The 24,455-nt window shown below is 44.6% G+C and overlaps 1 protein-coding gene across 1 annotated transcript; it reads left to right on the top strand.

Moving 5' to 3' along the window:
- Positions 1–893: 893 nt before the first annotated feature.
- LOC139155867 (zinc finger C3HC-type protein 1-like) lies at positions 894–18,303 on the top strand. The gene is made up of 10 exons (XM_070731208.1): positions 894–1,187; positions 2,563–2,674; positions 3,575–3,725; positions 4,877–4,960; positions 5,737–5,864; positions 6,922–7,100; positions 8,855–9,077; positions 9,807–10,019; positions 16,265–16,465; positions 17,500–18,303. Exons 1-10 carry the CDS (start codon positions 1,024–1,026, stop codon positions 17,566–17,568), a joined length of 1,524 nt encoding a protein of 507 aa, XP_070587309.1. The 5' UTR covers positions 894–1,023; the 3' UTR covers positions 17,569–18,303.
- Positions 18,304–24,455: the final 6,152 nt, after the last annotated feature.

Below are 24,455 nucleotides of genomic sequence, written 5' to 3' on the forward strand. Positions count from 1 at the left end.
AACTCGCAGAATTCCCTAGCCAGGCTGGGAAATTCTGGGAGTTGAAGTTCAAAGATCTTCAAGTTGCTAAAGTTGGGAGACACTGCTCTAGACTAGAAGACCTCCAGGGTCCCTTCCAGCTCATTCATTCTAATCAAGTTGGGAAGGCAGACTTGAAATAGAAAAAAATGGAAAGATTTAAAAAAAATTAATAATAAATAGCCTGCAAATATTTTCTGACCCCTTGCATTTTATTTTATTTATTTATTTTGTCCAATACACAATGAGAGTTTTAGTGGGTATAGCTTCAACTCCTACCCTCAAAAGGTCGCTACAGAGCACTGCACACCAAGACAACTAGACACAAGAAGAATTTTTCCCGAACGCCATCACTCTGCTAAACAAATAAATCCCTCAACACTGTCAAACTATTCACTAAGTCTGCACTACTATTACTACTAGTTTTTTCTCATCATTCCTATCACCCATTTCCTCCAACTTATGACTGTATGACTGTAACTTGTTGCTTGTATCCTTAAGATTTTTTATTATTGTTTCATTTCTTATTTGACCCTGTGACAATTATTAATTGTTGTACCTTCTGATTCTTGACAAATGTCTTTTTCTTTTATGTACACTGAGAGCATCTGCACCAAAGATAAATTCCTTGTGTGTCCAATCACACTTGGCAAATAAAGAATTCAATTCTATTCAATTCTATACAAGATTTCAATAAAACTTTAATCTACCACCACCATCATCGTCGTCATTATTATTGGAGAATTCTGGTAGTTGAAGTCCACCAGTTTTAAAAATCGCCAAGTTTGAAGACCTCTGGTCTAAGATTAAAGGTTTTGGGGGGGGGGGAGAAATTGGAGGACTTTAAAAAAAAAGTATAACCCCCACCCACCCCAGGCATTGCGTTGTAAGGGATGGCAGATAGAGACGGCCTAAGTTGAGCCGGGTAGGAACGGATATTCCCCCGGAACTTCCGTTTCCGGTCTTCGGTTGGGAGTGGGGAACGCTTTGGACGGACGGACAAAGATGGCGGCGCCCAGCCCCTTGGCGGTTGCTGCTGCTGTTGCTGCTGCCCCGGGCAACGAGAGCGGCGCCCTAGCGACCAAGCCCAAGTCCCCGGCCATCACGCCGCAGAAGGTGCGGGAGATGATCGACGAAGGGATCGCCCCGGAGGAAACCGGCCAGGACAGGTGAGAGCGGCGGGACACGGAGCACGCCAGCCGGCAGCCCGCGCGTGGCTTAAGTCCCCCGGCGGAGGGGAAGGCGGCGGGTTGAGGTCGGAGGAGAGGCGGGTTCTGGGCCTTAAGGGGGTGGGGTGGAGGCGGCGGGTGGGGGGGTTATGGAGACTTCGTCCAACGTTGGTTTCATGGGGTGAGGGGTGTCAATTAGAGGGACGGTTGGGTCCAGGTGGGGAAGGTGCTGGGCCAGAACCAGGAGACGGTGAGTTCTAGTGCTGCCTTAGGCATGAAAGCCCGCTGGGTGACTTTGGGCTAATCACTAGGAGATGGTGAGTTCTAGTATCGCTTTAGGCATGAAAGAGACTGGGGGGGACTTTGGGCCAATTAGCAGGAGATAGTGAGTTCTAGTCCTGCCTTACTCTTGAAAGCTGGCTAGGTGTCTTTGAGCCAATCACCAGAAACAGTGAGTTCTAGTCTTAGTTTGGCCCAATCCCAAAGTGATAGTGAGTTCTAATCGTGATTTACTCGTGAAAGCTGACCTGGTGACTTTGGCCCAATCACCAGGAAACAGTGAGTTCTAGTTCTGGCTTAACCATGAAAGCCAGTTGATAACTTTGGCCCAATCCTAAGGTGATACCTAGTTCTAGTCCTGATTTACTCATAAAAGCTGACTGGGTGACTTTGGGCCAATCACCAGGAGATGGTGAGTTTTAGTCTCCCTTATTGTTGAAAGCTGGCTAGGTGTCTTTGAACTAATCACCAGGAGACAATGAGTTCTAGTTCTGGCTTAACCATGAAAGCTAGTTGGTGACTTTGGCCCAAACCCAAGGTGATAGTTCTAGTCCCGCTTTAGGTATGAAAACTGACTGGGTGACTTTGGGCCAATCACCAGGAGACGGTGAGTTCTAGTTCTGGCTTAGCCTGATTGGTCATTTTGGCCAAATCCCAAGGTGATAGTGAGTTCTAGTTCCAATTTACTCATGAAAGCTGATTGGGTGACTTTAGTCTAATCACCAGGAAGTGATGAGTTCTAGTCTAGTTTTGTGTCAGTTTAACACCAAGCCTAAGAACGAGGCCTGAGCAGCCTTTCATCTGGAGAGTTTCCATTTCGATTCTGCCCTGAGCAGTGGGGTCAGACTCAATGGCCTTCAAAGGTCCAAGCCCAATTCAAAAATCCTATCACTGTATTCCTTTACCAAAGGTTAGTTTTATACACTTTTAGGGGATCCTGAAAAGAGGTAGATCACTTGTTGTGAGCCGCCCCGAGTTTTCGGAGAGGGGCGGCATACAAATCCAAATAATAAATAAATAAATAAAATAAATAGATGGGAGAGAAACTACTACTTCTTCTTTTCCTAAATTGAAAATCATTTCTCTTGCATTTCAGAAAAGATCCCTCGGCCTTCGCTGAAGTGGCCAATGGCTCTCCCCACACCAACGAGCTGCATTTTGAATCCACTAGCAAAGATGCTTTCTTCAGCCGAGTCGAAACATTCACCATATCCTTTGAGTCCCAATTATTTTAAGGCCTATAAATTTAATAAAATTAAACTAAACTTTTGAGGGGGGGGGAGCTGAAGTGCCCAGAAGAAACAAAATATACAGTAGTCCTCGACCTATGACCACATTGGAGCCCCAAATTTCCATTGCTAAGCAAGACAGAGAGCCGACATATCAATCCAATGAATGAATGATTTTTTTTAAAAAAAGTTTATTTTTATTTTTATTTATTTAAATTTTTTTAAATTTTTTAAATTGATTTTTATTATAACAATATATTAATAAAACATTCACACAACACATAACAATGTGCTCAGTGTTCAAACAACATTCATACCCCTCCACCAAAATAGGGGCATATTTTCTATATATCATTTTAACTCAAGAGTAATATACAGTATCTACATATTATAAAGTAATTCTAATTTATTCTTTATACCTTGGTCTCAAATTCTACTAACCACTGGTGCTCTTACCTTGTTCCATTGTCCCATTAGTTCCTGCAGACTATTACCACATGGGCGCTTTCTGTCACTGCTTCTTTTATATCTCTAAATTCTCCCAATTTGTTCCTTTTAACTAACACCGCCATTTCCTTTGTAATTGTCCATCGTATTTTTAACATCCTATTAGTGTCCCCTTTCACTTCTTTCCAAAAGTTCTGCACTACCTCCAATGAACGAACAAATGAATAAATAAACTAATAAATAAATAATACAATACACATATTCTATTAAATACCAGTATTTAACAAAATAATTTCTTAAACAAAATGAGTTTCTATAATCTTACAATTATTCCATTAATATACTCTTTGCATTTTTCTTGTTTCTAAACATCCATAAAATAGGTTCCAAATTTTATAATATTCTTGAATGGCTTTCCTTAACACCGACCACTGTCTCAAGTGGGCCGGCAAACCCCACGAGCTGTCGCCCCTGATCTGCGCCAAGTACGGCTGGACCAACGTAGAATGCGACATGTTGAAATGCTCCAGCTGCCAAGCCTACCTCTGCGCCAGTCTGCAGCTGTCGTTCGACTTCAGCAAATGTAAGCCTGTTTGGGGTTTGCACATCTGGAAGGCAAATGGAAACGGGATTTATTGGTTGGTGGGCTGGCTGGTTGGTTTGGTCAACTTGGCACGCAGTAACTCTGGATGGGGATGCTTTGCGCGCACCTTGCGATTCGTGGCTTCACAGATGTGGCATTTGGGGTAAAATTAAAAAAAGACTGCATGGGTTTTTGGGAGGGTTTTTTAAAAGAAAATTAGTAAGCTTGAGTAAGCTTACTCAAGAACTACAGGATAAAGATAACAAGGAATTCCATAATATTTGGGACAGGTGGTATGTCTGGATAACAAAAAAAAAGTATACAATTATTTAAAATTTTGATTGTGAATACACACTCAAATGAAAATGGAGAAAAAAGGAGATAAACAAACTGTTGTCAAATGTAAATATAGTTAAATGAACCACTATACCACACAATAAATATAGTTGAAACCAAAAGAAACATAGAGAAATAGATATTGATAATTTAAGGAGACTGACGTGCACTAATAAGTAGGAATTGAAATGGTTGCAAATGAATAAACTGCAAATAAAAATATCCTGTTATAAAGCAGGTGTTCACTCTAAGTTCTGATACCAAAGCTACTTAATGTGTAAAGCATAATGCTTTATTTTGTCCTGTTTGTATGTGTGTATGCGTTTTATGTTGTCTTGTTTTTATCAATGTAAATAATCAATAAAGATATTTTTTTAAAAAAATTAGTAAATATACTGCTCAAAAAAATAAAGGGAATGCTCAAAATAACACATCCTAGATCTGAATGAATGAAATATTCTCCTTGAATCCTTTGTTCTGTACAAAGTTGAATGTGTACAACAGCAGGTGAAATTGAGTGTCAATCAGTGTTGCTTCCTAAGTGGACAGTTTGATTTCACAGATGTTTGATTTACTCGGAGTTATATTGTGTTATTTAAGTGTCCCCCCCTTTTTTTTTGAGCAGTGTATACTGTATACTGCTTTGCAAAGAGGGAGTTGGAAAAATTTCAAATTTGTTTGTTTTTATTTGTTATTTTTAGTTTTTAATAAACAAAGATCATTCTTTTATATACACTGCACCAAAGACAAATTGCTTGTGTGTCCAATCACACTTGGCCAATACAGAATTCTCTTCTATTCTATTTGCTCCTTAGATAAGGAGCGGTGTCTGGAGCTGCAGAAGGCCCTGTTGGGAGCTCACGAAAAATTCTGCTTCTGGCCAGACAGTCCTTGCCCAGGTAAGGAGGGAGAAAGAAACAGCAAGGTTGGGGCCATGACAATGACATTTTCCAGGTGCGTAGGCTTACTGACCCTCCACCATTTTCTGTGAAGTAGAATGCTTGGCTGCATAGCTAGAAGTATAACAAGCAGGAAGAGGGAGATTGTGATCCCGCTGTATAGAGCGACTACATTTGGAAGACTGTGTCCAGTTCTGGAGACCTCACCTACAAGAAAAGATAGATCAAATTGAAGGGATCCAAAAACGGGCTATAAAAATGGTGGGAGGTCTTCAGCATAAAACTTATCAGGAAAGACTTCATGAACTCCATAGGAGGACAGAAGGAAAAGGGGGGGACATGATTGAAACATTTGAATATGTGAAGGGTGAAATAAGGTTCAGGAGGGAAGTGTTTTTAATAGGAAAGTGAACACAAGAATAAGGGGGGGCAATCTGAGATTAGTTGGGAAAGATCAGAAGCAACATGAGAAAATATTATTTGACTGAAAGAGTAGTAGATGCTTGGAACAAACTTCCAGCAGACGTGGTTGGTAAATCCACAGTCACTGAATTTAAACATGCCTGGAATAAACATAGATCCATCCTAAGATAAAATACAGGAAATAGTATAAGGGCAGACTAGATGGACCATGGGGTCTTTTTCTGCCGTCAATCTTCCATGTTTCTATGTTTCCAAGTGTGGGGGGGAGACATTCTCACTTAGCCCCGGAAACGTTGGGTTCATTTGTGGTCGCAAGTCGAGGACAGCCTCTCGTTTGCTTCCTTTCGGACCAGATCGGTTTTCGGTGCTGCTGGTGGAAGAACCCCACGCGCTTTTGAACGACTTCCTGCAACGCTTCCGTACCCTGCGTCGGCTGCAGCTTCAGCTACCCTCCCTGAAGCCAGACAGCCTCAAAAATGTGGTAAGCTTGTAGAAGAGAAATATGAACACATTATAAGTGGCCGAGATTGAGTGGCACGGTGGCCTACAGGTGGAGCTCTCGCCTCACATTCAGGGCTTGTGAGTTCAATCCTAGGTAGAGGCAAATATTTCTCTCTGGATGCAATGAGAATATATGAGGGTTATCTGGAAAGTAAGGTCACAAGGGCCCATAGCTCTCGCGGGGAATGTTCGCAGGGGAAGTTGATATGACTATCATGTAGCAGGAAGCCAGCGGAAGAGACCGATTAGTGCCAGGGGTCAGTAGATCATCGACTGGCCTTGTGGGGAAGGTTAGAGAGGAGCATCCTCGTTTTGTTTCCCACCAAGGGCGAAGTGGGTGCTGTAATACAGGGTGTGTTCCAAAAGTAATGCATTTATTATTGTTTAAAGTCATTTATTGAACAGATTTGCACAAACACTTAAAATACTTCAAAGAACTGTCCTTGGGCCTCTACACATTTTTTCCAGCAACTCTGCCGTGACCGGTATCCGCCCTTCGGGGACCTCTTGCAAGGTCTTCGGCACGGCTGATTAGATCTGTTCTATGGACGAAAAACGGGTTCCTTTCAGGGCTGCCTTAATCCGAGGGAACAAAAAGAAGTCTGCTGGGGCGACGTCAGGACTATAGGGGGGATGGGGCAGCGCTGGCACCTGGTGTTTAGTGGACTCGTAGTGTGTTGTGGCAAGGCACGTTGTCGTGATGGCGTTGCCAAGTAGCAGAGATGTCTTTTCTCATCCTGATGACCCTTTTTCGGAGTCTTTCCAGCACATCCACATAGTAGGCAGCATTAACTGTCTGTCCTTGAGGAACAGACTCCTTACGGACCCCTCCTTTACTGTCGAAAAAGACAATGAGCATTGTTTTCACCTTTGATTTGCTCATTCTTTCCTTTTGGGGCTTGGGGGACTGGTCGGTGTGCCACTCAGAGCTTTGGCGTTTTGTTTCTGGGCCGTATTAAAAAACCCAGGTTTCATCACCAGTGAGGACGTTGTCCAAATAATCAGGTTCAATACAGTAGTTCTTGTTTGCTTCTCAGGCCTTGACGGAAGAGAAGGTCAGCTTTCTCTTGCAATTGATTGAGGAAGAGGATGAGGAAGAGGAACCGGAGAACTGCAAAAGCGAAGGAGGCGAGAAGACGTCGGCCAAGCGGCCTTCCGATCCCCTTCAGGTCCACATCACCGCTTCCATCCTGGCCCTGTGCGGTTGGACTGGCAGGTAAGTGGAAAATCAGAATCCTGGATTTGGGGGGGTGGGGATCTGATTTTTTTTACATTTATTTGTGTCCCAAACTATCCTTTATTTTGAAGTCTCCGGTAAAATAAAAACCCTGCGGAAAGTGGATTCTTCATCATCGTCTTTTAATGATCTCTTTGTGGGGGGGGGATATATATATGGGTATGTGGGTATGGCTAGCTGATGAGGCCGAAATAAGGCCGAAATAGATGTTTTCGTAGATTTTCACGGGTATATATATATGTAGATTGTTCTGAGTTCGGGTTTTGCCCCGTGTAATATTTTGAGTGTCTATGCGATGTTTCGGTGAAATCACATCCACCATCATCAGGCTGAAGTTGTAAGCTTCGTGCTGCTGTAAATATAAATATATAATAAATAAATATATTTAGAGCAGCATGAAGCTAACAACTTCAGCCTGATGATGGTGACAACACGTTCGTCGGCCAGGGGTCTAGAGCATCTGACTGGTGATGAAATACGAAATCCATCATAGTGATCCTGTTTGCTGTGTTGTACTGTTAATAATAATAATAATAATAATAGTAGTAGTAGTAGTAATGATGAGTCCTTCAGGATTGGGTGGGATAGAAGTCGAATTAAATAATAATAAATAATAATAATAATAATTTATTAGATTTGTATGCGGCCCCTCTCCGAAGACTCGGGGCGGCTCACAACAACAATAATAACAATGTTACAATGGAAAACAAATCTTAATATTAAAAAAACAGTTTAAAAAACCCATCATTTAAAAAAAAACCATGCAACACACGCATACCATACATAAAATGAAAAAGCCTGGGGGAGGTGTCTCAGTTCCCCCATGCCTGGCGATACAGGTGGGTCTTAAGTAATTTGCGAAAGGCAAGGAGGGTGGGGGCAGTTCTAATCTCTGGGGGGAGTTGATTCCAGAGGGGTGGGGCCGCCACAGAGAAGGCATTGTTTAGTCGACGGGACCCGGAGAAGGCCAACTCTGTGGGACCTTATCGGCCGCTGGGATTCGTGCGGTAGAAGGCGGTTCTGGAGGTACTCTGGTCCGATGCCATGTAGGGCTTTAAAGGTCATTACCAACACTTTGAATTGTGACTGGAAACTGATCAGCAGCCAGTGCAGGCCATGGAGTGTTGGAGAAACATGGGCAAATCTGGGAAGCCCCACGATAGCTCTTGCGGCCACATTCTGCACGATCTGGAGTGTCCAAACAGAAAAGAAAAAAGAAAAGAGAGAGAGAGAGAAAGAAAGAAAGAAAGAAAGGTCTTCTAGTCCTGAATGATTGGGTCAAAATGTGGCTTGCACTGGCTGCCGATCAGTTTCCGGTCACAATATCTATCTATCTATCTATCTATCTATCTATCTATCTATCTATCTATCTATCTATCTATTTATCTAATCTATCTATCATCTATCTATATCTATCTATCTATTTATCTTATCTATCTAATTATTTGTCTATCTATCATCTATCTATCTATTCTATCTATCCTGCTCAAAAAAATAAAGGGGACACTAAAATAACACATCCTAGATCTGAATGAGTGAAATATTCTCACTGAATACTTAGAATTATATTCTGTTTTTTAAATGTTCCCTTTATCTTTTTGAGCAGTGTATATATAATAATCAATGCATATACCTTAAAATATATCAGTGTGTGTGTGTGTAAATTGTGGAGAAAGAATAAAATTCACCAAAAAGGGTTAATTTTTGGTGTGCGCTTGGTGCCTCCTTCCCAGCCCTCCCTCTGGATCCATCCACCTGCCCACGATCAGCTGCAGCCGATGCGTCAGGAAAGTGGGGCTGTGGAGCTTCCACCAGATGGAGTCCGCGGAGAGCGAGCTGGAGAACCCCGCCAACGCTGCCCCCCCTGCAGCCGAGAGGCTCTCCCTGGGGCCCACCTCCCCACGACGGATGATCACCCGGAGCCAGGACACCAGCGGTCCCCCGGGCTCGGAGCAGGTAACACCGCCGGACGCTGGAGGCCCAATTTCTGAGGGATGAGGGGGGGCAGATGCTGTGGCTCTTAATCTTGAAGTCTAGGGAGATTCTCTATTTTTTTTTGAAAGCATGCATGCACAGGAAGCAAAATATGATGAGAGGATGCGCACACACCCTGGTGAGATTGTGCTCCTGCGCATGAGCAGGAAGCAAAATATGATGATAGGATGCGCACACGCCCCGGAGAGATTTTGCTTCTGCGCATGAACAGGAAGCAAAATATGATGAGGATGCGCACACGCCCCGGAGAGATTTTGCTTCTGCGCGTGAGCAGGAAGCAAAATATGATGAGAGGATGCGCGCACACCCTGGTGAGATTTTGCTTCTGCGCGTGAGCAGGAAGCAAAGTATGATGAGAGGATGCGCGCACACCCTGGTGAGATTGTGCTCCTGCGCATGAGCAGGAAGCAAAATATGATGAGGATGCGCGCGCACCCTGGTGAGATTTTGCTCCTGTGCGTGAGCAGGAAGCAAAATATGATGAGAGGATGCGCGCCTGTGTGAGGTTTCCATGATTTTTTTGCTTCCACACATACACAGGAGCAAAAACTTGCCGAAATCTCACACGGGTGGGCATCTTCTTGCGGGATTTTGCTTCCTGCGCATGGTAGCGGCGGTAAGTAGCAACCTCCGCCTGCCTCTCCCTCAGCTTCTGGGTTGACCCCGTGTCGCCTTCTTCCTTCCCTGCAGCACGAGAAGAGTCCGTCCCCCGTGATCAGCCGCGTGCGGGGTGGAGACAGCATCAGCGAGCGCCCCGAGGCCGAAGCCGCCAGCCCCACCACCCGCAGCCGGCCTGTGACCCGCAGCATGGGCCATGGGGAAGCCTGTGGCCCGGGAGCCGAAGTCCCATCCAGCCCCCACCGGAAAGCCAAGCGGCCACGGCTGTACTCCTCCAGCAGTTCGGTGAGCGGGCCTGATTCTTTCTTTTATATATAGAAGAGAATAGAATTCTTTATTGGCCAAGTGTGATTGGACACACAAGGAATTTGTCTTGGTGCAGATGCTCTCAGCGTACATAAAATAAAATATACATTTGTCAAGAATCATGTGAAACAACACTTAATGATTGTCATAGGGGTCAAATAAGCAATGAAGAAGCAATATTAATAAAAATCTTAGGATATATGCAACAAGTGACAGTCACACAGTCAACATGGGAGGAAACGGGTGATAGGAATGATGAGAAAAACTAGTAGAATAGAAGTGCAGACTTAGTAGAAAGTCTGACAGTGTTGAGGGAATTATTTGTTTAGCAGAGTGATGGCGTTCGGAAAAAAACTGTTCTTGTGTCTAGTTGTCTTGGTGTGCAGGGCTCTGTAGCGACGTTTTGAGGGTAGGAGTTGAAACAGTTTGTGTCCAGGATGTGAGGGGTCAGTCAATAATTACACGGCCCTCTTTTTGACTCGTGCAGTCTACAGATCCTCAATGGAAGGCAGGTTGGCAGCAATTGTTTTGTTCTGCAGTTCTGATTCTCCTCTGAATATAATATATATACTGTATATATATTATATTCTTTCTTCGGAGTCTTCGGAGAGGGGTAGCATACAAATCTAATAAATTATTATTATTATTAATTTTTTAAAATACACAAAAGAAAAAAACAAACTAATAAGACATTATACAACACAAAACAAAAACGGAACTGATATACATACATTTATACCTTTAAGGTTATTTTACGGTACATATATCAACTAGTATTTTATGATTATTTTACTATTTTTACTATTTCTAGGTAATTATAATCTATGTTATCTCTAAGGATCTTAATTATAACACTATTATATATTAAATAATAACGTTATAATTAAAATCCTTAGAGCTCTATAGATTATAATGACAGTAGAAATAGGTAAAAATAAGTGGAACCCCGACATAAGAGCTGCTCTACTTAAGAGCAACTCGAGATAAGAGCTGGGAGGGGAGAGATATTTTTGTTCTACTTACAAGCCCAAATTCGAGATACAAGCGCCAAGGAGCTGTCTCCTGAAGCCGAACGCTAACTTCCGCGTTCGGCTTCAGGAGACAGCTGCGAAGCGGCGCGCGTGTTTTAAAAGGTTGCAGCCGGCCTGGGGGGCTCGGGGGGTGCTTGCAGCCAGCCTGGGGGGCTTGCCAGCACCCCCCCGAGCCCCCCAGGCCAGCTGCAACTTTTTAAAACGCGCGCGGCTTCGCAGCTGTCTCCTGAAGCTGAACGCGGAAGTTAGCTCTTTTTCTTTCTCTCTTTTACCTTCCCTTCCTCTATTTCTTCTTTTCTTTCTCCTTCCCACCTTCTTCCCTCCCTCCCTCCCTTCACTCATTCCTCTCTTACTCTCCCCTTTCATAAGTTTCCTTGCTTCCTTCCTCTGTTCCTGTCCCTTCCCTCTTTCCTTCCTTCCTTCCCACCCAGCTGGCTTCCATGCCTAAGGCAGGACTATAACTCCCCTTCTCCTGGTGATTGTCTCAAGTCACACAAATCAGTTTCAAGGCTAAGGCGGGACGAGAACTCCCTTTCTTCTGATGAGTGGCCCCAATCACTCAGCTGGCATTTAATTTAATCTAATTTATTAGATTTGTATGCCGCCCCCTCCGAAAATTTGGGGCGGCTCACAGCAACAATAAATACAATAAACAATAATACAAATCTAATTAATAAAAGTAGAATTAAAACCCCTTAATATTAAAAACAATCAATGTGACAGTCATACCATTCTCAAGCGCTATAGTCAGAAGAGAGGGGGGAGTTAATCACACAGGTGAGTCTTTAACATCTTGCAAAAGGCAAGGAGGGTGGGGGCAATCCCAATCTCCGGGGGGAGTTGATTCCAGAGGATCGGGGCCATCACAGAGAAGGCTCTTCCCCTGGGGCCCGCCAGACGACGTTATTTAGTCGACGGGACCCGGAGAAGGCCAATTCTGTGGGACCTAATCGGTCGCTGGGTTCGTGCAGAAGAAGACGGTCTCAGAGATATTCTGGTCCAATGCCATGAAGGGCTTTAAAGGTCATAACCAACACTTTGAATTGTGACCGGAAACCGATCAGCAGTCAGTGCAGACTGCGGAGTGTTGATGAAACATGGGCGTACCTAGGGAGGCCCATGGTAGCTCTCACAGTCACATTCTGCACGATCTGAAGTTTCCGAACATTTTTCAAAGGTAGCTCCATGTAGAGAGCGTTGCAGTAGTCGAGCCTCGAGGTGATGAGGGCATGAGTGACTGTGAGCAGTGACTCCCGGTCCAACTAGGGTCGCAACTGGTGCACAAGGTGAACCTGGGCAAACGCCCTCCTCACCACAGTCGAAAGATGATGTTCCAATGTTAGCTGTGGATCGAGGAGGACGCCCAAGTTGCGGACCCTCTCTGAGGGGGTCAGTGATTCCCTCCCGCTGGGTAATGGACGGACAGATGGAATTGTCCTTGGGAAGCAAAACCCACAGCCACTCCATCTTGTCGGGGTTGAGTCTGAGCCTGTTGACACCCATCCAGACCCCAACAGCCTCCAGGCACCGACACATCACTTCCATTGCTTCACTGACTGCACATGGGGTGGAGATGTATAACTGGGTATCATCAGCATACTGATGACACCTCACCCCATGCCCTTGGATGATCTCGCCCAGCGGTTTCATGTAGATATTAAATAGCATTCATAGTTAAGGCGGGACTAGCAGTCCCAGTCTCCTGGTGATTGGCCCAAGGTCACTTCATGCCTAAGGGGCAGGTCTAGAACCCACCACTTCCTGATAATTGCTGCAAGTGACTCAGCTGGCTTTCGTACCTCAGGTGTGACTAGAATTCACCTGGTGATTGTGCCAGGGACACTCAATCAGCTTTCATGCCTGGCATTGGTGCAGGAATCATGGCAAGACTGTTTATTCCAGTGCCGTCGTAACTTTGAACTGTCACTGAATGGATAGTTGCAAGTTGAGGACCACCAGTACGAAAGATTGGAATCAAAATCTGAGCTCCGGTCAAGGAGGAGATAAAGAAACTCAAGATAGCCTCGCCTTGGTTTTCTTCGGCATATGAGAGGATGGAAGGAAATTTGAGCAGCTCAAGCTCTTGTTTTTATGTGCAAAAAGCTTAAGGTCTGTTTCCTATTGAATCGCAGTAGATTCAATAATAGAGAAAGAGCATCGCAGGGTGAAAAAAGTCAAAGGCCTTACTTTAATAGTGAAGAATTAGTGTGCAATAGGGTTGATATTCCTGGAGGCGTCTGTAATATGGCAAATGATTTAGCTTTACTAGATAAGTGATCAAAGCAATGGAAACTGCAGTTTAATGTTTCCAAATGTAAAATAATGCACTTGGGGAAAAGGAATCCTCAATCTGAGTATTGCATTGGCAGTTCTGTGTTAGCAAAAACTTCAGAAGAGAAGGATTTAGGGGTAGTGATTTCTGACAGTCTCAAAATGGGTGAGCAGTGTGGTCGGGCGGTAGGAAAAGCAAGTAGGATGCTTGGCTGCATAGCTAGAGGTATAACAAGCAGGAAGAAGGAGATTGTGATCCCGCTATATAGAGCACTTGTGAGACCACATTTGGAATACTGTGTTCAGTTCTGGAGAGGCCACCTACAAAAAGATATTGACAAAATTGAACGGGTCCAAAGACGGGCTACATCTGTATAGTAGTTTGGAGGACAGAAGGGAAAGGGGGGACATGATAGGAATATTTAAATATGTGAAAGGGTTAAATAAGGTTCAGGGGGGAAGTGTTTTTCATAGGAAAGTGAACATAAGAACAAGGGGGCACAATCTGAGGTTAGTTGGGGGAAAGATTAGAAGTAATGTGAGAAAATATTATTTGACTGAAAGAGTTTGTATGACGGGGGTTGTAAGACGAGGTCTCACTGTATCTCTATTCCATCTTCTCTTCTGCGGACTAAGGTCCTGCTTTCAACTTGCTTGATAGAACTTGATAGATCTATCTTGGTGGATCTTCTCTGGAGGTGCTCTAGTTGTTTGCCTTCTGGTGTCCAGGTGTCTAGAACTGGACACAGCACTCCAAGTGTGATCTGACCAGGGATAGCCGATTTCTGCGATCTCTTGCGCTTTACGTTCTTCATAATCCCAAAATCCATATTTGTCTTTTGGCTGAATCACCCCCACTGGCTCACCTGGATCACGAGTGTGACCTAGTCCATCAGGAATCTGGCAGCACCTGTTGTGATGAACCAATGACTCATTCCCCAGTTACCTTCTTCCCTGTCCATTTCCTCCACCCAACTCCATGTTTTTTTTCCTTCCCGTTTTAGAAAGCTTTCTGTATCACTTTAGGCCAGAGATCTTCTAACTTGGTGACTTTAAGACTTGTGGACATCAACTCCCAGAATTCTCCAGCCAGCCGGAGAATTCTGGGAGTTAAAGTGGGTGGAAAGATCTCACCCATATAGTTCCAACTGGTCAGTAGCTCAGTTAGGTTGTTCCCATCACATGCCTACAGTAGGCTTTGGAAGTCAACCCTCAGATTTCTCAACCAATTAGAAGTTGAAGTCCCAATACAAGAAGAATGGAGGTCAGTTTGAGGAAGACTAAGTAGATACTGTACCTTCTCGTTCAATCTCCTGTTTCCTTTTGTCTTTACTATATCTCAGATCAAAAGCTTTGTCAGGTCCATCCAAGAACTAGTGGTCCAATTAAAGATCATTTATGGAGCTTGCTGGAATATTTAGTGACCCCTCGCATCCTGGACATTAATTGTTTCAAAAGTCTCTTTAAAGCACCATCCACCAAGTCAACTAGACACAAGAACAGTTTTCCCAAATGCCATCACTCTGCTAAACAAATAATTCCCTCACCACTGTTAAACTATTCACTTAGTCTGAACTACTATGACTATTAGTCTTCTCATCATATCACCCATCATCTCCTGCCACTAATAACTGTATGACCATAACTTGTTGCTTGTATTCTTACGATTTATATTAATGTTGATTATTTCCTGATTGCTTATTATACCCTGTGACAATCATTGTGTTGTGTCTCATGATTCTTGACAAATGTCTCTTTTCTTTTATGTACACTGAGAGCATAAAAGTTGACAGCTAATAACTAATAGTACTATTAGTCTTCTCATCGTTTGATCACTCAACATCTCCCACTTAGGACAGTATTATCTCCGGGACCGCCTTCTGCTGCACGAATCCCAGTGACCAATAAGGTCCCACAGAGTGGGTCTTCTCCGGGTCCCGTCAACTAAACAATGTTGCTTGGCGGGACACAGGGGAAGAGCCTTCTCTGTGGCGGCCCCGGCCCTCTGGAACCAGCTCCCCCCAGAGATTAGAATTGCCCCCACCCTCCTTGCTTTTCACAAGCTACTTAAAACCCACCTCTGCCGCCAGGCATGGGGGAACTGAGATACACTTTCCCCCTAGGTCTTCACAATTTTATGCATGGTATGTCTGTATGTATGTTTGGTTTTTATAATAGTGGGTTTTTAACTGTTTTTAGTATTAGATTATTATTATATGCTGTTTTATTATTGCTGTTAGCCGCCCTGAGTCTCCGGAGAGGGGCGGCATACAAATCCAATAAATAAATGACTGCTGCTTGTATCTTTATGATTTGTATTGACTGGTTCCTAATATAATTTGATTGCTTATTTGTACTCTATAACTAACAAGTGTTAAGTGTTGTATCTCATGATTCTTGACAAATGTCTCTCTTCTTTTATGTACACTGAGAGCATCTGCACCAAGACAAATTCCTTGTGTTTCTAATCACTCTTGCCCAATAAAGCATTCTATTATATTCCATTCTATTCCATTTCTATTTTCAATAGACTCTATTCTATTCTATCCTCAATAAAAATTCTATTTATTCTATTCATGAACACTGAGAGCATCTGCACCAAAGGCAAATTCCTTGTGTGTCCAATCACACTTGGCCATAAAGAATTATGTTCTGTTCTATTCTACTATTCTATTCTATTTTATTCTATATATGAACATCTGAATTTACTTCGCTTAGGTCAGCGGTCTGGAAACTTGGCCACTTTTAAGTCATGTGGTCTTCAACTCAGGACGGCTGGATGAGGAATTCTGGGAGTCGAAGCCCTCAAGTCTTAATAAGTTGCCATGTTTGGAGACCTGTCTCTTAGGCAAAGATGGGCTAATGCTTTACCCAGCTTAATCTGGTTGTGTGAACACAGGCTGTTTTCCCTCCCCCTAACAGGATTCGTCGACCCGGGTTTACTTTGACCCCCTGGCCCAGCACCGCGACTGGTGCCCGTGGGTCAGCGAGGTGAAGGAATCGGCAGGGCTTGGACCCAAAGGGGACTCCCCGGAGGAGAAGGGAGACCATGGCTGGCAGGCGGTCCTGAAAGTTCTCCAGGTTTCTAGGAAGTCGGAAAAGCCATCCCATCTGGAATCCGAGGTGAGACAGACCACCCGTGGACCTAAAACCCTGGCAACGTTGGGACTGGTGGACTTCAACTCCCAGAATTCCCCAGTTTTAACTCCGCCCCCAGTTTCTGCCACTCCTGCAGACCCATATTGTAAAATTGCACTGGTTGTCGATCAGTTTCCGGTCACAATTCAAAGTGTTGGTGATGACCTATAAAGCCCTTCATGGCATTGGACCAGATTACCTCTGGGACCACCACCTGCTGCACGAATCCCAGCGGCCAATTAGATACCACAGAGTTGGCCTTCTCTGGGTCCCGTCGACTAAACAATGCCGTTTGGCGGGACCCAGGCAAGAGCCTTCTCTGTGGCGGCCCCGGCCCTCTGGAATCAACTGCGCCCAGAGATTCGAATTGCCCCTACTCTTCCCACCTTCCCCAAGATGTTGAAGACCTATCTATGTCGCCAGGCATGGGGGGAATGGCTATCTTGTCCCCCCAGCACCACCTTTTTTCTGACTTTAATATATGAGAATGGTGTGATTGCGTAGTAATGATCGTTTTTAAATATTTATGGGTTTTAAATTGCTTTTAACTTATATTGGATTTGTACTTTGTATATTGTATTGCTGTTGTTGTGAGCCGCCCCGAGTCTTCAGAGAGGGGCGGCATATAAATCTAATAAAACTTAAAGTTATACAGTGCCAACTAGCCCCAGCCCTGGTCCAGTTTAATTTCTAGGTTCAGACAAGCCCATGCATCTCCAAGAGGTCAATGTTGAAAAACGCCGGACAAAGTTTGTCCAAATCCAGTCTTTTTTAGCTCAGGTGGCGAAAGAACATGTGCATGCGCTATTGTGCCTGCGCAAGTGCACATACCCATAATTAAATGCCTGGGGAGGGCGAAAACAGCTTCCTGGGGGCAGCAAGTAGCTGGCTGGGGAACTCTGGGAGTTGAAGTCACTTTACTAGATAAATGGTCAAAGCAATGGAAACTGCAGTTTAATGTTTCCAAATGTAAAATAATGCACTCTCACCCGTCCCTCTCCCTCTCCTCCCCACTGCAGAGTCTCTCAACCAAATCCCACAAAGTCTTCCAGATTTTCCGCCAGTGGGAAGGCGCCTGCTCCTCCTGAAGACCCGGAGGCGGCGGCCAGACGGGGCAAAGCAGGCTGAACAGGACCCCCGCCGTTCGGTTAGCAAGAGGGAACGCCACGTAAACGAAGAGACCCAGGGAGAAACGGTCAGATACCGCCTCCCCGCAGCCACTTTCTCCCCATGGACAAAAGCACAGGGCAGTTGGCCCGTCTCCCATCGAAGAAGGTGCCTTACCTGCAGAGCGGATGCCGGGGGCGGGGGGGAGACACCTGAGCATTTCTGCAAGCCTTTGTGCTAGTCCCCAGCTGCCCGGAGACCTCTAACACCTGAGCCCAGACAAATTCCCAGCTTAAATTGAGCTTAGATCTGTTCCGGCGACAATCTGGAGAAAATCTCTTCCCACATAGGAAATGTTTGGGTTGCGCTTGGGTCTTCCTTGCTCCCCCCTCTCTGCAAGGAGGAACGGGGGTGTCTGTAGAATTTGTTTGGGGGGTGGGGGTGGACCTGATTTGACATTCTTGGCATCAGCACAAATATCAGCCCCTGGCACTCCACCGGGGCCCGACATCTCCGTTACTTGGGATTCGGTGGCGTGAAAATGCGTAGACTACTCGGGGCTCAAATTGAGTCGAAACCCGAACTCGGGGTTCCGCTAGAATGGAAGTGGAACATTTATGGACTTTTATCTCCAGATGGAAAAGAGAAAGACCTCTCCCAGAATTCATTGTGACGGTCTGCTCATCCGGCCAATAAAAACGAAAGAATTAACGCTCCTCCAACCGTTGTGTCATTCGAAAAAGGTCAAAAATGGCCTTTCACCCTGGAGAAAAAACTGGGGAGAACTTGCCTCAAAACTAGGGTGTCCAATGTCAGTTAACTTTTTAAGACCGGTGGACTTCAAATCCCAGAATTCTCCCTAGTTAGCTATGCCGGGTGGACTTCAACTCCCAGAATTCCCAAGGGCAGATATGTGCTGGCTGGGGAATTCTGGGAGTTGCCGTCCACCAGCCTTAAAAGTTGACAAAGCCAGACACTCCTGCCATAAATACTAAGTTGCGGATATTAGCAACCGCCTAAAGCAGCGTTGGTGAACCTTTTCGACACCAAATGCCGAAACAGGAGTGCATGTGCCGGAATTTGGAAGAGCAGCTGCCTGGGGCACATGTCACCTGGTCTTCCATTTACATGCGCGCATGATGACCAGCAGCGTGGCGTGCATGTACATTCCGCAAACCGGAAGAGCAGCCATTTGATGTGCATGCACACGACAAAAAGATGATATTCCGCTTTGATGCACGCACATGCATCAGTACATGTGCACCAGAAAATGGAAAGCATCTGGCGCGCCAGAACCTGGAAGAACCACATAGAAACATAGAAGATTGAGGGCAGAAAAAGACCTCCTGGTCCATCTCGTCTGCCCCTATACCATTTCCTGTATTTTATCTTAGGATGGATATATGTTTATCCCAGGCTTGTTTAAATTCAGTGACTGTGGATTTACCAACCACGTTTGCTGGAAGTTCCAAGCATCTACTACTCAATATTTTCTCACATGGCTTCTGATCTTTCCCCCAACTAACCTCAGATTGTGTCCCCTTGTTCTTGTATTCACTTTCCTATTAAAAACACTTCCCTCCTGGACCTTATTTAGCCCTTTAACATATTTAAATGCTTCGATCATGTCCCAACTTTCCCTTCTGTCCTCCAGACTAGACAGATGGAGTTCATTAAAGTCTTTCCTGATAAGTTTGATGCTTAAGACCTTCCACCCGTCTTTGGACCCGTTCAATTTGATCCATCTCTTTTTGTAGGCGAGGTCTCCAGAACTGGACACAGTATTATTCCAAACGGGGTCTCACCAGCGCTCTATACAGCGGGATCACAATCTCCCTCTTCCTGCTTGTTAGACCTCTAGCTATAAGCAACGGCTTGCGTGTCGCCATCACGGGCCTAAAGAGTCCAGAAGGAGTTGGGCGGCTTATAAAATTTAATAAATTAAATTAAAGCAGCCAAGCTTACAGGTGTACAGGTGAGAACCCTTTCACAGCTGGACCCCAAACCCATTTCATGCATAGCTGGACAACCCGCATTCTAATGTGTTGTGCAGTGTTTGTATAAAATAAATAACAGGATCCGGGTCTGTTTACTTTGCATTGTGTGACGTGTCTCTCACTTTTCTCACGGGAGTTATCGGACAGGCTAGGCCGAGAGAGGGAAACCTCTCAAAGTCATCCCAGGTCTAAGGATAGATTTGAATCTGGATCTTCCTAGATTTAGCCCAGCATTTTTGGTGCTGTGTCATCGTTTCATGCCAGGGTAGAAATTACAAAAGAAGCAATGAAAGCCAAAATTAAAACATTTGGTTTCTCCTCCGAGAAGCATCTTCGATTCCGATTGGAACTTTTTCCAAAAGGCAACTGGACAATCTCATATTTTTTTTGTTTCCTTTGAGAACGTTTCGCTCCTCATCCCAAGAGTTTTCTTCAGTTCTGATCAGAACCGCCGAAGCTTCTTTGGATGAGAAGCGAAACATATTCAAAGGGAAAAGTTGCCTTTCAAGAAAATCACCTTGGGGAGCCGTTTGCCAGGTGAGTCGCTGGATGAGACATTCGGCCGGAAAGAGAATCAAAACAACATAACACCCATGCCACTCACTCGTCGCTTCGTCGCCAGAGGACAATTTTTCACGGCGTGATAATGAGACACACCTTGGCAGGCGAATCCCGACACGTGGAGTTTTCCCCTTAAGGGCGTTTCGTGTCGGCCGCAACCCCGGAAGTCCGAGGGATTAATGCCAAGGGCGCGTGGCAGCCTCAGCCCACGTAGTTGGCACTTGCCTGGCATCATCACGCGACACCCACCGAGGAAACTGAGTCAGGAGAAATGTTACTGATTCCCCGAAAGGGGAAAAACCCCAAAGAACAGAGGTTCAAGCGTGCCAAAATTTGGGGAAAACTTTGTGGGAGGAATCCCCCCAAAACATAGAAAGCATAGAAGATTGACGGTAGAAAAAGACCTCCTGGTCCATCTAGTCTGCCCTTATGCTATTTCCTGTATTTTATCTTAGGATGGATCTATGTTTATCCCAGGCATGTTTAAATTCAGTGACTGTGGATTTACCAACCACGTCTGCTGGAAGTTTCTTCCAAGCATCTACTCTGTCAGTAAAATAATATTTTCTCAGGTTGCTTCTGATCTTTCCCCCAACTAACTCAGATTGTGTCCCTTTGTCTTTGTGTTCACTTTCCTATTAACAACACTTCCCTCCTGAACCTTATTGAACCCTTTAAATGATTTGATCATGTCCCCCCTTTTCCTTCTGTCCTCCAGACTATACAGACTGAGTCCATGAAGTCTTTCCTGATAAATTTTATGCTGAAGACCTTCCACCATTTTTATAGCCCGTCTTCAATTTGATCCATATCTTTTTGTAGCAGTTCTGTGTTAGCAAAAACTTCAGAAGAGAAGGATTCAGGAGTAGTGATTTCTGACAGTCTCAAAATGGGTGAACAGTGCGGTCAGGCGGTAGGGAAAGCAAGTAGAATGCTTGGCTGCATAGCTAGAGGTTTAACAAGCAGGAAGAGGGAGATTGTGATCCTGCTGTATAGAGTGCTGGTGAGACCACATTTGGAATACTGTGTTCAGTTCTGGAGACCTCAGCTACAAAAAGAGATGGATCAAATTGAAGGGGTCCAAAGATGGGCTAGAAAAATGGAAGGTTTTAAGCATACAGTAAAACGTATCAGGAAAAACTTCATGAACTCAATCTGTATAGTCTGGAGGACAGAAGGGAAAGGGTGGACACGATCAAAACATTTAAATATGTGAAAGGGTTAAATAAGATTCAGGAGGGAAGTGTTTTTAACAGGAGAGTGAATACAAGAACTAGGGGGCACAATCTGAGGTTAGTTAGGGGAAAGAGTAGAAGCCAACATGAGAAAATATTATTTGACTGAAATAGTAGATGCTTGGAACAAATTTCCAGGAGACGTGGTTGGTAAATCCACAGTAACTGAATTTAAACCTGCCTGGGATAAACATAGATCCATCCTAAGATAAAACACAGGAAATAGTATAAGGGCAGACTAGATGGACCAGGAGGTCTTTTTCTGCCGCCAATCTTCTATGTTTCTGTTTGAGGCTGCTTCTATCCCTCTGAAAAACCCAATTAATTAAACCTTAATTGATTAATCGCATAACCTTAATTAGCCAATGGCTTCGGTGTAGCCTCTACATGTAGAAGTCTGTTGCTATTATGGGATTATTCCTGCATTGTTACGAGGAAAAAAACACCACATTTCTGCAAAGAAAAAAAATGCTCACCCTAAATTTCCACTTCAGGTTCTAAGTTGGTTCTTTTGAAATCATCTTTTTCCCCCACTACTGGTATTCAAGTACTATAATCAGGAAACGCTGAAAGAATTCAATCGGGCATTTTGAAGTCTTGCCATGAAATCAAAGCTCTTTTGTCGCCAGGCGATGACAAAAGCAGAAACCGTCCCCTGCGGAAAATCTATAGAAAAGGTGTTTTTTTAAAAGATATTTCTTTTCTAATGGATATGGGAATAAAAAGTGCCAGGCTGCATTATAAAGCTGGAACGAGCATAAGTAGCATAGCCCTAGCACAGCCCTGAGAGGTCATTGCCGCTTGGACAGTGGTTTACAGAGTTAGCCTCTTGCCCCTTGTCCGCATTTTACCCACCTCGGAAGGACGGAAGACTGAGTTGACCTTGAGCTAGTGAGAATCGAACAGTTGGCTGTCAGCAGAGTTAGCCCACAATATCGCATTCTAACCACTGTGCCCCTTTCTTTCTTTCTTCCTTCCTCCCTTCCCTCTTTTCTTGCCTTCCTTCCTTCCTCCCTCCCTCCTCTATTTTCCTCCCTCCGTCCTTCCCCTCTTTTCTTTCCTCCCTTTCTCCCTCCCTCCCTTCCCTTCCCTCTTTTCTGTCCTTCCTTCCTTCACTCTTTTCCTTCCTTCCTCCCTCTCCCTCTTTTCTTTCCTTCCTCCCTCATTCCCTTATTTTCCTTCCTTCCTCCCTCTTTTCCTCTTCTTTCTTTCCTTCCTTCCTCCCTCCCTTCCCTCCCTTCTTTCCTTCCTCCCTCATTCCCTCCCTCCCTTCCTGCCTTCTCTCTTTCCTTCCTTTCCTGCCCTCCTCCTTCCCTTCCTTCCCCTCTTTTCTTTCCTTCCTCCCTCCCTTCCCTCCCTTCCTTCCCCCTTCCCTCTTTCCTTCCTTCCTCGCTCCCTCCCTCCCTTCCTTCCCTCTTTTCTTTCTTTCCTTCCTGCCTTCCTCCTTCCCTCTCTATTGTATTTTCTTTGCTTCCTTTCCTCTTTTCCTTCCTTCTCTTTTTTCTTTCCTGCCTGCCTGCCTTCCTCCCTCCCACCCTCCTCTATTTTCTTTGCTTCCTTCCCTCTGTTCCTTCTTTCCTTCCTTCCTTGAACAGTCACTAAATGAACTGTCATAAATCGAGGACTCCCCGTATGACCACAGGGGAGGCTACAGTAGTCGGTAAGGTGAGAAAAACGATCCCAATTTCGTCTTTTTTACAGTGCCGTTGTAACTTTGAACCGTCATAATTCGAGGACTCTCCTATCACCATGGAGACATTGCAGAGGTCGTGTGAAAAAAATGATCCTAACTCGCCTTTTTTACAGCAACATCGTTAACTCCGGTCACTGAACATGCTGTTGTAAGCCGAGGACGGCCTGCCGCGATGCAAAAAAGGCTCAGGCCTTGAGCCGCCCGGCGTAGCTGTGTGACGCAAGCCAGAGGCCACCGAGCCGGTTCTGCGGGTTGCCGTCTTTTCCCTCCTCCCCATCCTCCCTGTTTCCGGCAGGGATGGCAACCTGGCGAGGTGGCGCGGCGATTCCTCCCGTGCTCTGGGCAAAGATCCAGGCACACCTGCCAGCCCAGCCCGTCGGCCTGGCGTGTCATCGGCACCTGGGTGGCCAGGCGAGGCCGTTCGGTCGTGAACTCGTCGCTCGTGGCAGGATGTCCCAGGATGACGGATGGAGGAGAGTCCGAAAGGGATCGGAATCTCCGGGCCGGTCCATCAATTAGGCTCCCTTGATAGACGAGCTCTCTAAATCCTTCAAGTCTGAAGAAGAAACTGGTTTGTTTTAGAATGGAATGGAATGGAATGGAATGGAATAGAAGAGAATAGAAATATTTGAGCAGAATGGCCTGTAATGAATTGGACTGTGCTGGACTGGACTAGAAAATAGTAGAGTAGAATAGCATAGCATAGAATAGCATAGATTAGAATAGCATAGGACAGAATAGAATAGAATCCTTTATTGGCCAAGTATGATGGGACATGCAAAGAATTTGTCTTTGCCGCAAATGCGCTCAATGTACATAAAAGAAAAGAGACATTTGTCAAGAAACAAGTGGTACAACACAATGTTTGTCATAGTGATTAAATAAGCAATGAAGAAACAATATTAATAAAAATCTTGAGGATACAAACAACAAATGACAGTCTTCTTGTCATAAGTTGGAGGAAGTGGGTTATAGGAATGATGAGAAAAAACTAGTAGAAATAGTAGTGCACACCAAGACAACTAGACACCAGAACAGTTCCCCCCGAATGCCATCACTCTGCTAAACAAATAATTCCCTCAACACTGTCAAACTATTCACTAAGTCTGCACTTCTATTTCTACTAGTTTTTTCTCATCATTCCTATCACTCATTTCCTGCAACATATGACTGTATGACTGTAACTTGTTGCTTGTGTCCTTAAGATTTTTATTAATATTGTTTCTTCATTGCTTATTTGACCCCTATGACAATCATTAAATGTTGTACCACATGTTTCTTGACAAATCTATATTTTCTTTTATGTCCACTGAGAGCATCTGCACCAAAGACAAATTCCTTGTGTGTCCAATCACACTTGACCAATAAAGAATTCTATTTCT

The sequence above is a fragment of the Erythrolamprus reginae genome, unplaced genomic scaffold, assembly GCF_031021105.1.
Source record: "Erythrolamprus reginae isolate rEryReg1 unplaced genomic scaffold, rEryReg1.hap1 H_72, whole genome shotgun sequence".
NCBI classification, from domain to species: Eukaryota; Metazoa; Chordata; class Lepidosauria; order Squamata; family Dipsadidae; genus Erythrolamprus; species Erythrolamprus reginae.